The 16,200-nt window shown below is 48.5% G+C and overlaps 1 protein-coding gene across 1 annotated transcript in view; it reads left to right on the top strand.

Moving 5' to 3' along the window:
- The window catches only part of HYDIN (HYDIN axonemal central pair apparatus protein), a 302,917-nt gene that overhangs the window by 221,241 nt on the left and 65,476 nt on the right, over window positions 1-16,200 (top strand). The window contains 10 exon segments of the mRNA XM_054710866.1: window positions 905-1,064; window positions 2,117-2,743; window positions 3,335-3,559; window positions 5,871-6,073; window positions 6,274-6,456; window positions 9,890-10,009; window positions 12,652-12,811; window positions 12,916-13,088; window positions 13,945-14,143; window positions 15,620-15,719. Of these exon segments, the coding sequence (XP_054566841.1) occupies window positions 905-1,064; window positions 2,117-2,743; window positions 3,335-3,559; window positions 5,871-6,073; window positions 6,274-6,456; window positions 9,890-10,009; window positions 12,652-12,811; window positions 12,916-13,088; window positions 13,945-14,143; window positions 15,620-15,719 (2,150 nt within the window).

Here is a 16,200-nt window from a genome sequence, read left to right as displayed (position 1 = left end):
CTTCAGTGGTTGGAGAGCCACAGAATCAAAGAACAACCAGGGATTCCTGGAGATGAAAATAGATGGGTTTTGTAATGCCAGAGATGCTGTTCCCTCCACATGTGTTCACACTGATGCCTGGCCTTGGTGCCCTCACTGCCATTAGCAGCAGGGCAGGCACAGCTGAATTCATAGCAGGAAGGGAAAGAAAGAGAGAGGAGAGGAATGTGGCTCTCAGATCCAATGCTGTGGTTCAAAGCTAGCCATGGTAGGGACTGCTATTAAAAACACCATTTCTTGCTTTCTGACCGTAAGATGACAGTGTAGGAAGCTGGGATACTGTACTAATATCAGAACAATCTTTGAGAGCTTCTTTTAAAGCCTACTTTCAGCCATTGCCTTGCTCTCCTTGGAAAGGAGGTTGGAATAGAAATACAAATTAAGTGAGAACTCTTTTTTTAAATATATTTTTATTGATTTCAGAGAGGAAGGGAGAGGGAGAAAGAGATAGAAACATCAATGGTAAGAGAGAATCATCGATCATCTGCCTCCCGCAGGCCCCCAACTGGGGATTGAGCCCACAACCCCGGGCATGTTACCTTACCAGGAATCGAACCGTGACCTCCTGGTTCATAGATCGACCACTGAGCCACACCAGCCAGGCCTAAGTGAGAGCTCTTAGTTGAGTTTCAGTTCATCCGTTTTGCTGAAAGACCATTCAAAGATAGATGTGAGCCATCCTTTCCCTCCTTTTTTCCTTTCTCTTTTCCTTCCTCTCTTTCTAGTTTCTGAGCTTTCATTGTTTTTTTTTCTTTTTATGCCCAAGAAAACTCTGCCACATGTCCCCCCACCCAGCAATCCCAGACAGGGAGGGGCTCGAGCCGGTGGCCTCTGAACCCAGCTTTCTCTGTCTGGTTTCATAAAGGGAGCTGGAGAGATTGGCAAGGGAGTTGCATGAAAAGAAGCTACAACAGGAGCTTGAGCGGCAAAAGGAAGAAGATGAGCAAAAAAAGAAGACCAGGAAAACAAAGCAAGTAGCAGCAAAGGATGAACCAACCCTCAAGAAATCTCAGCCCAGCCGGCAGGTAGCAACCCTCTCCTGCTCCTTCCCCTAGGAGAAAGCAGAGGGACCAGCCATTGTAACCGGCCCTTCAATCCAGCACATTTCCCCCCAGAAAACTGACCCGATACTACTAGGTGGGTTTTATGTTGGAGCAGAAGGTAGGAGGAAAGGGACCAACATCTGTGGAGCAATGATTGTGTGCTAAGCTCTGGGCTTATGCTTCATGGCATCCTGACCCCCACCCTGCGAGGTTCAAAGACAGGAACCCCGTTTGAGGTTGAGAGAAAGGAAGTTAAAATTCCAGGATCTCACCCAGTTATGTCTGACCACAGCCCTTGCTCTTTCCACTGTCTCTTGAAGTCCCCTGGACAGTGCTAAAGAGGCTGGTAGTAAAGATTTGCCTCCAGTAAGTTACCAAGTCAGTGACGCCCCTTGGCAATAATAGTCCAGGAGGAAGTTCAGCATAAGCTTGTCCTTGCAGAACAAGGACCATCGGTGTTTCAACCTGTCAAGCTCAGGGGTCACATCTATGTCCACTGTGATGGGGAAGGGGCAGAGCAGCCCAAGCAGCGCCCAGGTGGCCATCAGGGCTGAGGGGTGCAGCTGGCTGGGGTGCACGGTGGCTCGTTCAGCACTGTGAGTTCTGAGAGTGAAGTGAAAGCCAGACTCCCAGACAAGGTGCAGGCTGGTCCCAGCGGGTGAGCAAGAGTCAGTGACCACAACACCTGTGCCTCTCACAAGGCACCTGAAAGCAGGTGTAGAGGGGCCATTCCGGGTCACCTTTTCCTGCTGATCCTGCAGAGGGCCAGCTCTCCACCAGGATGCACACCAAAGTCACCGTGCCCAATGCCAGGTCCCAGCTGGATCTGTCCCAAGGGAGGACCACAGAAAGGTCGTTTTGATAAAGGTCCCCACCGTGATTCTTAGGCACAAGTCCAATGTGTGTCAGTGGCTGGAATCCCGTGAGGACTTCTTATAAAACAAAACATCCTCTTGGCCTTTTTCATGTGACTCTGTGATTTGCTTTCCCTGAAAGAACTGTTTTAAACCTATGTTATATGTTTTGCCTTCTAGACTCTTACCTTTTCCAAAGTAGAAGGCAAGATGGACTCGGTAGAACCGAAAGCTTCTGAGAAGGAGCAGGGAATGGCTGAGAAGGAAGAACTGAGCAAGAAGAAAAAGAACCAAGTGGCAGATAACAACGTCGTTGGGTTTCCCCTGGCCCAGGAACAAGAGGACAGTGATGGGGACCTCCAGAAGGAAGCTGACAAGCCTTTGGCCCAGAAGTTTAAGACCTATGAGCTGACTCTGAAGGATATCCAGAACATCCTCATGTACTGGGACCGGAAGCTAGGAATCCAAGTGCCTCACATGGGGGCTGAGGACCTGACCCACGAGCCCGATGACCAGCGCCAGGTTCCATCGGGTGGGCGCAAAGGCCGCAAGGACCGGGAGAGGGAGCGCGCCGAGAAGGAGCGCGCGGAGAGGGAGCGCCTGGAGCGGGAGAGGGCCGAGAGGGAGCGGCTGGAGAGGCTCCGGGCACTGGAGGAGCAGCCGGATGGAGGAGAGGCGGACAGGGAGGAGGACCACGAAGGGAAGAGGGATCTGGGTGTGCCATTCATAAATATCCAGACACCAGACCTTGAAGGCTCCAGCTGGAAGCAGACCCTGGAGAATGACAAGCTTCCCAAAGCGGATCAGGTACAGACCCTTCTCCAGGATGGAGATGTAACCAATCAGGTAGCAGGCACTGTGTTAATCGTCATGAAAGAACTTTCTACATTAAAATCTACATCCCCTTAATTCCCTTCATCTCTGATACCCCTCTAGATAAGACATTAATGGCTAAAAGGGCCTTTTTCTGCTTGGTGACAATCCATATAAAGTTCCACAGATCAAAGTTATTCCGTCTAACCTCATAAAAAGCCACCTGCAGGGTTGATTTTTAGTATTGACGGTACAGTGCTACATGCTGGCAAGGCCGGCAGATGTGGGGCGAAGCAACAGGCTCAACCACTCAAAAATCTTTTTCCCACGGTAACAGAATTATACTATTAGATAGCTTTTATGTTCCTAAAAACAAAAGGTATTGCATAACCAAAAGCCACCTTTGGCAGTGGTTATTACCGCCTTTTGTCCAGGGACCAACTTTTTCTACATTAAAACACTAGGAAGCATCTGCTGAGCACATTGAGGGAAAGGCGGAGGTCTGAACCACTCTGTTCTCTTGGGGAGGAGGTGAGAGGTAGCCCGCCTTCTGCGCAGCAAATTAACCATGGGTTTTTCCTTTAGATCCTAGACTACTTGGGCCTGGGTTCCTCTGGACTGCCCATCCCGCCTCCGATTTTATTCTCACTAATCCCCTACCCTCTGAAGCGGCTGCCGTTGGCCTCAACGGAAATCATGAAGCATTTTGTGTTTCTAATCCCGCTCTCCGAAGAGCTGGCCCTGCTGGAGGAGAAAAGAGAGGCGGAATCAGAAGCAGACCTCTCGACGACCACCACCAGCTCTGCGAAGGTAAAGAGTGAGCAGCGCGTCCTGGCCTTGGCCGTCTCCCTCCACAGGCCAGCGTGGAGCACGGTGCTGGGGGTCATGCCGCTCAGGTGCTTCCCCTCCACTGGCTGGGGATCCTGCTGAGGACCCCAAACCAGCCTCCCCCTGGGTCTGACTCTTCCTACTTCCCAAGAGGAAACTGAAAATGACTGATGCTCACCTTCCAACCTGTGCATTCCCCAGGCATGGTCTAGGGCAGTGGTCGGCAAACTGCGGCTCGCGAGACACTTGCGGCTCTTTGGCCCCTTGAGTGTGGCTCTTCCACAAAATACCACGGCCTGGGCGAGTCTATTTTGAAGAAGTGGCGTTAGAAGAAGTTTAAGTTTAAAAAATTTGGCTCTCAAAATAAATTTCAATCATTGTACTGTTGATATTTGGCTCTGTTGACTAATGAGTTTGCCGACCACTGGTCTAGGGAACTTGTCAAATTACTCAGAAGCTCATCTGCATGAAAAAAGGAAGCAACACTAGTCTTTTAAAAAGATAGTATAGTGTATGCATGAAGCTCAGTAATGTACACAGTGCATAAGAATACAAGAATCTACTGGCACAGGTTAAGGGAATGCACACCACTAGAGAAAAGACAGAGTATTGAAGAAACTGTGATGGGAAAATTGGCTATTTTATCTACTTGCCTGATACAATGCAGTAAAATTAATTCCAGCTGGATTAAAAATATAAGCAACAACATGAAATAATGTAAAAGTAGAAGAAAATATATACACAATGACTAAAACAAATCACAAAGGAAAAATAGATTGGACCAATGATGTGCAGAGGATATGTATATTCAAAATTATGGAGGGCCTTTTTATTCCCAGAAGAGTATGGTGGGCCAAAATTTGAATCTCTTCACATGACCACCTACAAACCATGCACATCAGCAAAGACTAAATAAAATCAGCAGCAAATAGAATTACCTTGAGGCCCTGCCTACAGCTCCAGTGGGTGGCAGAAAATGTGCCCATCTTCAGTTTATAAGTAAGCAGGAAGTCAACATCTGCGCTGAGCAGCAGCCGTGGGCAGGGCTTACTAGAGCAGAGCCCAAATGGAAAAGATAAAGAAATCTTGCCAACCTCAGAGGTGACTATTACTCTTTTCTGAAAATTGGCCATTACCAGGAAAGAGTTGAGCATTCTTTAGCTTAACCATTTTAGGAGGAAGTCTAGTTTATCTCCCATTGACAAAGGAAAGCTCTTCATTCTAGAAGAATGACAGCTGAAATTATAGAAAGAATAGAATGAGAAAAGTATTATTCTGTTATCCACAGTGGGCGGGGGATGATTAAGGTGCTCCAGTGGGTACAAAAAGCAGCAGTTTGTTGGGGAACAAGACACTCCCTGGAGCTAGCGTGTCATCCCACAGTTGACTGGCCTGCTTTGTAAGGAAACGTCTATCGTGGCCACATCTGGCAGGCACCACTCCAGCCACACGAACACACTTTGCATCTGTCACCATGGGCCAACCTGGCATTACTTGTCCCCCACTGTGGCAGAGTGTGAGTACACAGCATCCTCTATAAATCTAAACAAGCTTTTAAGCCTAATTTTCAGCTTATAGAAAATACAGGGAATAAAGGAATAAGTTAGATGTCACTCTGAAAATAGTCAGAAAATTTCAAACTATGGGATATCCTGTAAGAACACAGAACTGGTATCTCCAAAAAATCAGAGCGATTGGGAGGGGGCAAGCGGTCTACATTAAAAGATACTAAAGAGCCTTGGCCAGTTTTGCTCAGTGGTTGGAGCATCGGCCCACTCACTGAAGAGTCATGGGTTTGATTCTTGCTCAAGGGCAGGTGCCTCTGTTGCAGGTTCACTCCCCATCCCCTGGTTGGGGCACATGTGGGAGGCAGCCAATCCATGTGTCTCGCATCGATGTTTCTCTCTCTCTCCGTCCCTCCCCCGCTTCCACACTCTCTCTCTCCTGAAAACAATGGGGGAAAAAATGTCCTCAGGTGAGAATTAACAAACAAAAACAAGATACTAAAGAAACACAACAAAATGCAATATCGGAACCCAGTCCCTGCCAGAGTCGAGCTTTCTTTAGGTCTTGGCTTCCTCAGGGAATGGCCAAGTTCTAGACTTCTCTCCTCTGCTTCTCTTCTACCTGGTGTGGGAGGCTGGGCCCTGCCCTGCTCCAGGCCGCCGCCAGCATCCCGAGCCTGTGGCGCGTCACCCCAGACTGCGGACAGTTGTAGGCATCTGTGTCTCCTGTTCGTATGGAAGTAAGATGAGCACGTAAGACCTTGTGCTCGTTTCTCATTTAACTCCAGGAGGAGCCGAACACCTCGTCTAAAGGGAACAAACAGAAACTGAAAGAAAAAACAGACCAGGTTCGCGATACTCTGAAGGACAAACGTCGCATCGCCTTCAACCGGAAGGGCCTTTCTGCGGCCGTTTCTGGAACCATTTCCCCCCTGTCAGACATGGACCAGAACAACTTGTCCGGGCAGCACTCCCAGGACAAATTCATCAGGTGGGCCTCCGAGCAACCGCAACCCGGGAGAGAAATGCCCATGCCCCACAGGGAGGGGGCAGCTGTCAGGGTACCAGATGGGAACAGGGCGGCTCTGCCTGTGGGGCCCTGCAGACCGCCCTGCAGAACCCCAGCAGCACAGGACTCCCCGGCAGCAAAGGAAGCATCCTCACTTGAAAGGCCCGTGTGCTCATTTGCAGGTTGAATCATTTCCGGTGGATCGTGCCGGCCAATGGCGAGGTGGTGTTGAGAGTGCAGTTCTCTGCTACTGATCTCGGGAACTATGACCAGACGTTCAACTTTGAGATCCTTGGAACTTGCCGCCAGTACCAGCTTTATTGCCGTGGTGTTTGTGCTTATCCTTACATTTGCCAAGACCCAAAGTAAGTGTCTTTTATTTTCAAAGAAAGGATTGACAGACACATTTTAGTTTTCTTCCGTGCTACTTTGAACAGGGAGGCTCATATGTATGTGGGTATATATATATTAGAGGCCCGTTGCATGAAATTCGTGCACGGAGAGGGGGGGTGTCCCTCAGCCCAGCCTGTACCCTCTCCAATCTGGGACCCCTCGAGGGATGTCCGACTGCCCAGGGATCGGGCCTAAACGGGCAGTTGGACATCCCTCTCACAATCCAGGACTGCTGGCTCCCAACTGCTCACCTGCCTGCCTTCCTGATTGCCCCTAACCGCTTCTGCCTGCCAGCCTGATCACCCCCTAACCACTCCACTGCCAGCCTGATTGATGCCTAACTGTTCCCCTACCAGCCTGTTTGCCCCCAACTTCCCTCCTCTGCTGGCCTGGTCACCCCTAACTGCCCTCCCCTGCAGGGTTGATCACCTCCAACTGCCCTCCCTTGCAGGCCTGGTCCCTCTCAACTGCCCTCCCTTGCAGGCCTGGTGCCTCCCAACTGCCCTCCCCTGCTGGCCATCTTGTGGTGGCCATCTTGTGTCCACATGGGGGCAGGATCTTTGACCACATGGGGGCATCCATATTGTGTGTTGGAGTGATGGTCAATCTGCATATTATTATTTTATTAGATAGGATAGAGGCCTGGTGCAGGGGTGGGGGCCAGCTGGTTTGCCCTGAAGGGTGTCCCAGATCAGGATGGGGGTTCCCTTGGGGCGTGGGGCAGCCTGAGCAAGGGGCCTGTGGTGGTTTTCAGGCCAGCCACGCCCCCTGGCAACCCAAGAGGAGGCCCTGGTATCTGGAATTTATTTACCTTCTACAATTGAAACTTTGTAGCCTGGAGCGGAGCCAAGCCTCCTGCTTGCTCCGTGGCCGGCAGCCATTTCTATTGGGGTTAATTCTCCTTCTATAATTGAAACTTTGTGGCCTTAAGTGGAGGCCTGGGCCCGGCCAGGGTGTGCGGAAAGCTTTGCTTTCTCCATTGCCGGGGCAACCCTGGCCTGCTCTCTCCAGCTCCGTGGCTGCCGCCATTTCTGTTAAGATTTGTTAACCTTCTATAATTGAAACTTTGTAGTTTGAGTGGAGGCTTAGGCCTAGCAAGGGCAGGCGGAAAGCTTGGCTTCCTCCGTTGCCTGGGAAACCTTGTTCTCTGTGGCTGTAGCCATCTTAGTTGGGTTTATTTGCATACTTGCCCTGATTGGCTGGTGGGCGTGGCTGGTGGGCGTGGCTTAGGCGTAGCGAAGGTGCAGTCAATTTGCATATTACCCTTTTATTAGGTAGTATTAGAGGCCCTGTGCATGGATTCATGCACATTGAAAGAAAATTAATAAGAATGTGGCCAGCAGGGTGGTACTGGGTGAGATGGGCTGGACATGCCCTGGAAGCAACCTCCTGTGGTCCCTCCCCATCCGGCTGCACCTGGGGAAGCGCCAAGGCTTGAAGGACATCTGCGGAGTGAGTGGGATCCCTCCAGCAGGTGGGGTCCCTCAGCCTGGCCTGCGGGAATCGGGCCAAAACCAGCAGTCTGACATCCCCCGAGGGGTCCCAGAGTGGAAGAGTGCACTCTGATAAGTTGCTGTTGCTCGGCAGCTCCTGTGTTGAGTGAGTGTCTGCCCCCTGGTGGTCGGTGCACATCATACCTACCAGCTAGTCAGCCAGTTGGCTGGTCGGCCAATCGCTTAGCCTTTTATATATATATACTAGAGGCCCAGTGCATGAAATTTGTGCATGGGGGGTGGTCTTGCACCCTCTCCAATCTGGGACCCCTTGGGAGATGTCTGACTGCTGGTCGGAAGATCCCTCTCACAATCCTGGACCGCTGGCTCCTAATTGCTCACCTGCCTGCTTGACTGGTCACCCCTAACTAACCTCCCTCCCCGCCGACCTGATTGCCCCTCACTGCCTCTGCATGCTGGCCTGATCGCCCCTAACTGCCCCCCCTGCCAGCCTGGTTGCCCCCAACTGCCCCCCCTGCTGGCCTGGTCACCCCCAACTGCTCCCCCCTTGTTGGCCTGGTCACCCCACACAGCCTGCTGTTCAGTCGTTTGGTCATCCCTCACTAACTCCCTTGCCAGCCTGGTCATAGGCATCCATCTTGTGAGGGCATGAGGGTCAATTTGCATATTACCTCTTTATTATATAGGAAATATACACTGAGTGGCCAGATTATTATGATCTCTGAATGCATAATAATCTAGCCACTCAGTGTATATCCTATATAATAAAAGGCTAATATGCAAATTGTCCCCTTGACCAGGAGTTTGACCAGCAGGCAGGCCAGCCAACCACCCATGTCCCCTCCCTCTGGCCAGGCTGGCTGGACCCCACCCATGCACGAATTCATGCACCAGGCCTCTGCATTCAGAGATCATAATAATCTGGCCACTCAGTGTGTGTGTGCGTGTGTGTGATATATTTTTAGTGGATTTCAGAGAGGAGGGGAGAGGGAAAGAGACATAGAAACATCAATGATGAGAGAGAATAATTCATCGGCTGCCTCCTGCACACCCCCTACTGGGGATCAAGCCACAACCCAGGCATGTGCCCTGACTGGGAATCAAACCATGACCTCCTGGTTCATAGGTCAATGCTCAACCACTGAGTCATGCTGGCTGGGCTGAACATGGAGGCTCTTAATACCAACGTGGAACTGGAACAGACTCCCAGACCCTTTTGTACTGGGCTTTAGTGTCTTGGACACTGACTAAGCCACAGGAATGACGTGATACCATGAGATTGAGATGAAGCTAATATGTGACCAGTTACTTTGCTTATTCAACTATTAAGCAAACAAGCAGATTTTATATTTACTGTAAGACATTTTATGCTGCAATAGGTGTGAATCTCTATGGGCGAGCTTTTTTATGAGCCCCCTATGCACCACATAAAGGCATTGGCTGAGCAAGCTAGTGGGGCAAGCATCCTCCCCGCCACCAGGGGAGGGGCCTTTTATAGCTTGTCCACTAGGGAAGGGGCCTTTTATAGCTTGTCCACCAAGAGGGCCTTTTGCAATTCTGATTGAGGAGCCACCTTGGACAAGGAACTCAGAAACTAGTCAATATCTACAAGAACTAGTTTTCCATAGGATTCTTGGGAATTTGTCTAGCTGTACACACCAGAACGGGTCATCCAACTCAGTTCTATCATCAGCCCCTCATTATGAAAGACAGTAGTAGGAATCTTTTTTTTTTTTTTTCAAGTTCAAACTGCACTATTTTCACTCAGGCCAGGGGAAGGGAAGGAGAAGGAATAAAGGCTCAACAAAAGTCTTCAAATTAAGAGTCTTCTGTCTCCAGACACCTGGACCCTCTGCTGAACAGGGAATGTTGGGTTCATGTAAAGATCAGGGGGTGGCATTGAACTTCCTCTCAAGCAGCCTCTCCTCTTCTCTTCCTCCCCTGTGTTCAGAGTGGTATTCCCTCAGCGGAAGATGGACATGAAAACAGATGAGATCGTCTTTAAGAAGTATATTATAAGCATGGACACGTTTTACTTTGGGCCACTGCTTTGTGGAAAATCAAGAGATAAGTAAGTGTGCCATTATTTCAAGACAGATTTTAGACCCCTGGGTTGGGCTCATGAATGATACAAGCAGAGTTTCTCTGTAGACATAGCTTTTATTAATGCTGCCTCAGTCCCTGAACCACAAATTAGGAGAACAGAGTTCTTGTACCCAAAGTTTCTGCTAAGATGAATGGGGGTGCCATTTTCCAAGATGGGAAAGCCTGGAAGAGGACCAGGGTTTGGTTGGGGGAGGGATAGGATCAAGAGTTCACTTTGGGATATGTTAAGTTTGAGATGCTTGGAAGATATTACCAGTAGCCACATAAAGCAGGGAATAGGCTATACAGTTTTGGTTCTCAGAGTAGAGAGGCTTGTCATCAAGACAACAAAAGCTTTGGGTGTAGATGAGATTGCTTAAGAAGAGAGGATACAGTAAGGAGAGAAGGACCTCAGACGGAACTCTGAAGAATTCCACCACGTACAAGAGTTGAAGCCAGCACAGGAGATGAGAAAGAGGGCCAGAGCATTGTTGGAAACCAGAAAAGAGTGGGGTCATGGAGCCACAAGAGGAGGATATTATTGACCACAGTTGAAGGTTGCAGAGAAGGTAAAGAGATGAAGACATCCATGTCCACAGGATTCAACAACATGGAGGTCCCCAGGGGCCTTAGCAAGAGCCCTTTTGGGGGGAATTTCTGAAGATGTAGCCCAAGTGAAGTGATTTGAGGAGTCGGTGGAGGGTGAGAAAATGGAGGCCAGGTGTGAAGATAGCTCTTTGGGACAGCTCGGCTGTGAAGGGAATTGAGAATGGGAGGGAGGCATGGAGTTCAGGGAGGGCTGTTCATACTCGGTTGTTCTTACAGAGTTTGGATGCCAAGGGGAAGTAGGGAGGGAGAGGTTGGAGTTGCAGGAGAAAGTACAGGCTGTCAGCTCCCCAAGACAACACAATGGAATATGTAGATATTGGCTTTGCCAGGAAGAGGGGCCTTCATCTATTACAAGGAGGGACGAAGGTGAGATAGCTTCAGGTGCAGGTAGGCTTACAGATTTGAGAAGGCTCCCATGCAGCTGTCTATTGTCTCCATGGGAAATGATGGGAGGACTTTCCCAATGAGGGAAGCGGAGGGAAGTTAAAAATGTTGAGAAAATGGAGAAGGTGTGAAAAAGTTTTTGTGGAAAGTGAGAGAGAGAGCATATTAGAGAAATAGATTAAGATTCCCAGCAAAATTGGAGGCCCAGGTGAGGCTGATGATTATACATTTTTGGTGATATTAATTTTTTTCATGTATAGACAAATTCCTTATGCTATAGGCAGGGAGGAAAGACCCAAACTGAAACCAAGGTCTCAACATGTCATCATTCAATCTAGCATGCATTGTGATAAGTATAGAGAGGGTTTATTTCTGTTTGCTGGTGGAGCTAAAGAGCCAGCCATCTTTGTCCCCATTCCCTTAATCCCTCCAGTTTGTTTCCTGAGGTGCTGGACTAGAAAGTGAAGGTGCAGAAGGTTTGCTGATGATAGAGAGGATCTTCAAGGCCCAGAAGAAGGGCTTTGGAAAGAGGAATGTGGGTCAGGTTGATGGGCATGACGTACAGAGAAACCTGGTGGTGGGAATCAGGGAAAACAGGGCCATTCAGGACATCACTGGAATTGGAACACAGGATTTGGGGCCAAACAGCACTGGTCCAGGAGGAGGACAATGACAGTGGCCCAGAAACAAGGACCAGTGCAACCAGGTATGATTCGTTTACTCTTTAATCCTTGCTGAGCCTCAGCGTCCTAGTTTGCACAGTGGGAAAACAGTAGCACCCACCTCACAGCCTTGTGAAGACTGCCCTGGATTGCGCACGTGAGGCTTATAGCACAGCACTGGGGGGTAGCTGTGACGGTCACCACCCCTCCGGCAGTCCCACAGAGAGTGTTATCTCTCTGGCTCTGGTTTGGTCTCTGCCATGCACTCTCCCTCCTTCCTCCATCATAGCCTGTCCACAAAGCTTTGCGGGCTGTTTCTGGGCACCAGTGGGTACTACGGTACCTTGCTTTCCTGACCTATGCTATGCTCTCTGATGACGTGTGTCTTCACTGGCATTTCTCGTGCTTTCCGCGGTTCCTTTTCTGAGTGCCAATAATTGAGCAGCTTCCAGTGCTCAGGCTGCTTGACTCTGTGGCTCTCATCCTAATGTACCAGGAGACAAACAGCCCTGTAACAGCCAACCTCACCAAATGAGTCCATGGCGGCACAGTAACATCCTGTGCAGGTGCCGAAGGCAGTGAATGAGGTCATCTCTAAGACAGAGGTGAAGTAAATTACTCAGATGATCAGCTCCTCTGGGAATATAAGCCCTGGAAAGGATAGAGCTGTATATTTCTTAGAATTCTTTACAATAATAACTACCATTTTTTTGAGCGTTTGATATCTGCTGCTGTGCTAAGAGCATTGGCTGCACAAATTCATTTAATACTCCCAGAAATCCTAAAAGGTATCATCATCCCATCTTAAAGATGAGGAGACTGAGACTTGGAGGGCGGGGATCAGGCTGCCTCAGTGTAACCACACTGTCCTTTGGAATTGCCTTGACCCCCACAACTTCCTTTTCCACCTGAGATCTCAGTCAATCCTCACATCCACATTCCTAATTTATCCCTAATTTTTGTTCACTTCCAGGTATAAGTCATCTTTGTTCCCAGGCAACATGGAGACACTGACTATCCTGAACAATTCCCCAATGGTCACGGAGGTGTTCTTCTGCTTCCAGAATGATGTCAAAGCAAATACCTACTTCCTGGAACCCATGAACATGATTCTCAAACCCAATGAGAAGCAGGTACAGCCCCATGGAAGCCAGGCCACCAGGGCAAGACTTTCTTGGGAAATCTGAGGCCTTGGCATCCTCAGTGTAAATGCCCTTTGTTTTGCCTCTTCCACTAGATACTGACCGTGTGGGCCTACCCTACTGCCGTCGGCGTCTTTGAAGACAGCATCGTCTGCTGCATCAAGGAGAACCCAGAACCGGCCATCTTCAAATTAAGCTGCGAGGGGGTCCGCCCAGAACTGGATGTGGAACCCAGGCAATTGCATTTTGACCGGCTTCTGCTGCACAGGTCAGCGTTCTCGATGCCACCAGGACTGGGATGGAATTGAAAGAGTATTTAGTTCTAGGGTGGCCAACTCATCTTGATTTGCTCAGGGCCGTGATGGGCAACCTTTTGAGCTTGGTGTGTCAAACTTCGCCAAAAAACTGAGCATAACTCGGGTAGTGTGTCACTTTGAGGAAAAAACTAACTCCAAGACTCTAGCCGCAAATGTTTCATCCTCAGGAGCAGCAAATGTTTCATCCTCGGCATGCGGCCGCGTGTCATCAGAAATGGCTACGCGTGTCAGTGCTGACACGCATGTCATGGGTTCGCCATCACTGGCTCAGGGCTTTCCAGGCTTTAAACCCTCTGAGTCCTACATGGTGGGAAACTTCTGGTCCTGTGCAAATCAGGATGGTTAGTAGTCCTATTTGCTGGACTTCAGCAGCATCAAGACACCCCCCCCACTCCCGCAAGATCAACCGCCAAAGTGTGAGCACATTGCATTTTTCTCAGAAGAAAGACTAGCTTTTTCCCGATTCTCAAAGCAGCCCACTACCCTAAAAGTTTAAAAATATTTAGCCTAGAGATTATAGCACAAACAGAGACTATTAGATCAAAACTAGAACGTATATATCCATTCACTGGAATCTGTGATTCTAAACAGAGAATGTTTCTTTCTGGAGCTGCTGGGACAGAATGGATGATATGATATTATGATGTGGATGCTGCATGCTTTGATCGATACCGTCAGGCCCCATTCCTTGATAAATATTCATTAGTGAACCAAGCTATAATTGAAATAACCAGAAGTGCTTCCTCTGACCTGCCATAATAAATCAAAATCATTTGAAACTGACAAAATGTCTTTTGGTCTCTTCAGAAAAGAATCCAAAGTGGTCCTTTTCCACAACATCACGGCCCTGCCCGTGGCCTGGCGGATCACCAGCCTGGAGCACCTGGGCGAGGACTTCTCCGTGTCCATGCTGCAGGGCACCATCCCCCCCAAGGCTGACTATAGCCTGCAAGTGTACTTCCAACCCTCCAAGCCCATCAATATCAAGAAGGCGATTCGGCTGGAGGTGAGGCTTCACCCATCTTCAGACGTGGTCGTCAAAATGTGTACACACTGGGATCTCTGACACACACACTACCAACACATACACACACACTAGCAACACAAATACATACGCAACCCTCCACACACACTGCCCACACACACACTACCAACACGTACACACTGCCAACACACACTAAGCCAGGTCCCCAGTTACACACTCTTATCTAATCCCGTTTGACAGCCCCAACCCACAATATCTGCTCTGCACTCACTGTAAGCTCCCTGAAGGCAGTCTCCTTCATGGCAGATTTCCCAGTGCTAAGAACAGAGCACTCAATCCATGCAGAGTGAATGAGTGCTTGGCGAAAGAAAAGGTAGAAACTCCCGAGTTAAAACTCGAATTTGGTGATATTCACAAATTTTCCTCCTGGCACCCAAAGCACCGGTAATGGGGAGTGGTGACAAATTGTCAACTTGCGGCTTGGGCAGAGAAGCGGGTGATCTCTAGGCAGACCCAGGAGAGCTGTACCCACAACCCAGTGCCCTTCACCTTCACAAACAGACCCGTACTCACCCCCTCACTAGTCTCAGGAGTCAATGGTTTGGGTCCAGCTGACACCAGTTCAGATGTTTCTTGGGACAGTAAGGGAAGAACTATCCCCAGGGGTGACAACAGAGGGGGACAGTGAGCAACTGGAGGCTGGGCCTTGCTTTTTGTTTGTTTGTTTGTTTGTTTGTTTGTTTTTTACATTTCTGACTTTAATAGTAGTGATGTTCATGTAAATAAGGCATTTGAAATTTGCAAAAGAAAAACATTAAACACTTTTTGTGAAAAATCTAGGACTTTTCCCACGTATTGAGCCAGAAACAAAGAACAGAACAATTCAGATTTACCAAATTAGTAGAGCAAGGATGATTAAGAATATACAAGTTTTCCATTTCCATTATCAGAAGAATGTTCTTCAGGTTTATTTTATTTAAGAGTTCTAAAAAACACTTTTCTGCAATGTATACTCACAGCCCCAACTTCAACAATATTGCAACAATCATGCAAATAATTTAAACCCAGTCATTGGACAAGATAGAAAATTCGGTCTCATTTTCCCATTCTTATATTGATGGTCTACACCAGCATTCCCCAACGGGTGCTATGAAGAATACTAATCCTACCAAATGTTCAGTGCGGGGGTCTGTGCGGAAGGCAGCTAATCGATGTGTCTCTCTCTCACATCGATGTTTCTCTCTGTGTCTCTCCCCCTCCCTTCCACTCTCTCCAAAAATCAATGGGAAAATGCCCTCAGGTGAGGATTAACCAAAAAAAACAAACAAAAACATAAACAAAATTCTATCCTATAGGACATACCCATAGGATAGAATTTTTAAAAAATAGATATTCCTATCACATCCCCTTCATGATCCCCACTGCATGTTACGTAGTTCAGGCTCTAAGCACCTCGTGGGTCTTGCCTTTACTGAAGACTCTCTCTCATCCCAACAGGTTTTGGACACAGACAATCTTGTTGGAGTTGTTCAGATTGAAAACATCATGGTCATTGCAGAGTCCTATGACATGGCCTTGGACATCACCTTCCCCAAAGGTGATTAGCAGTCACATCTTTTGGTGCAGTGTAGTGCTTGTGATGGTGACAAGAAATATACTGGGTGGAGGGTGACATTTCCTGAGATGGGAATCTTTTAGTGCGGTATAGGTGGTTGTTTGGAGGAGGGGTAGAATTTCAGTAAATAGTAACGCACACCCCAGAGTGATGTTAGTAATATTACAAGAATCTGTTTGTCCAACTTGAAATGATGGCAGGGGGAGGGGTCATGTAGATACAACATTTGCAGAGCTCTTTTCTGAACAGTCATCTGAGAGTGGGTACCATCTTCCTGCCTGTATTAGTCTTCTATCGCTGCTGTAACCAATTCCCACAAACTTGATGGCTTCAAACAATAGAAATTTCTTATCTTTCAGTCCTATGGATCAGAAAATCCAAAATGAATGCCACCGGACTAAAATTACGGTGTTGGCAGGGCTGCATTCCTTTCTGGAAACTCTGGGCAAGAATCCATCTCCTG

Source organism: Eptesicus fuscus, chromosome 21 (genome assembly GCF_027574615.1).
Source record: "Eptesicus fuscus isolate TK198812 chromosome 21, DD_ASM_mEF_20220401, whole genome shotgun sequence".
NCBI lineage: Eukaryota > Metazoa > Chordata > Mammalia > Chiroptera > Vespertilionidae > Eptesicus > Eptesicus fuscus.
This window is presented reverse-complemented; position numbering and strand designations above follow the sequence as displayed.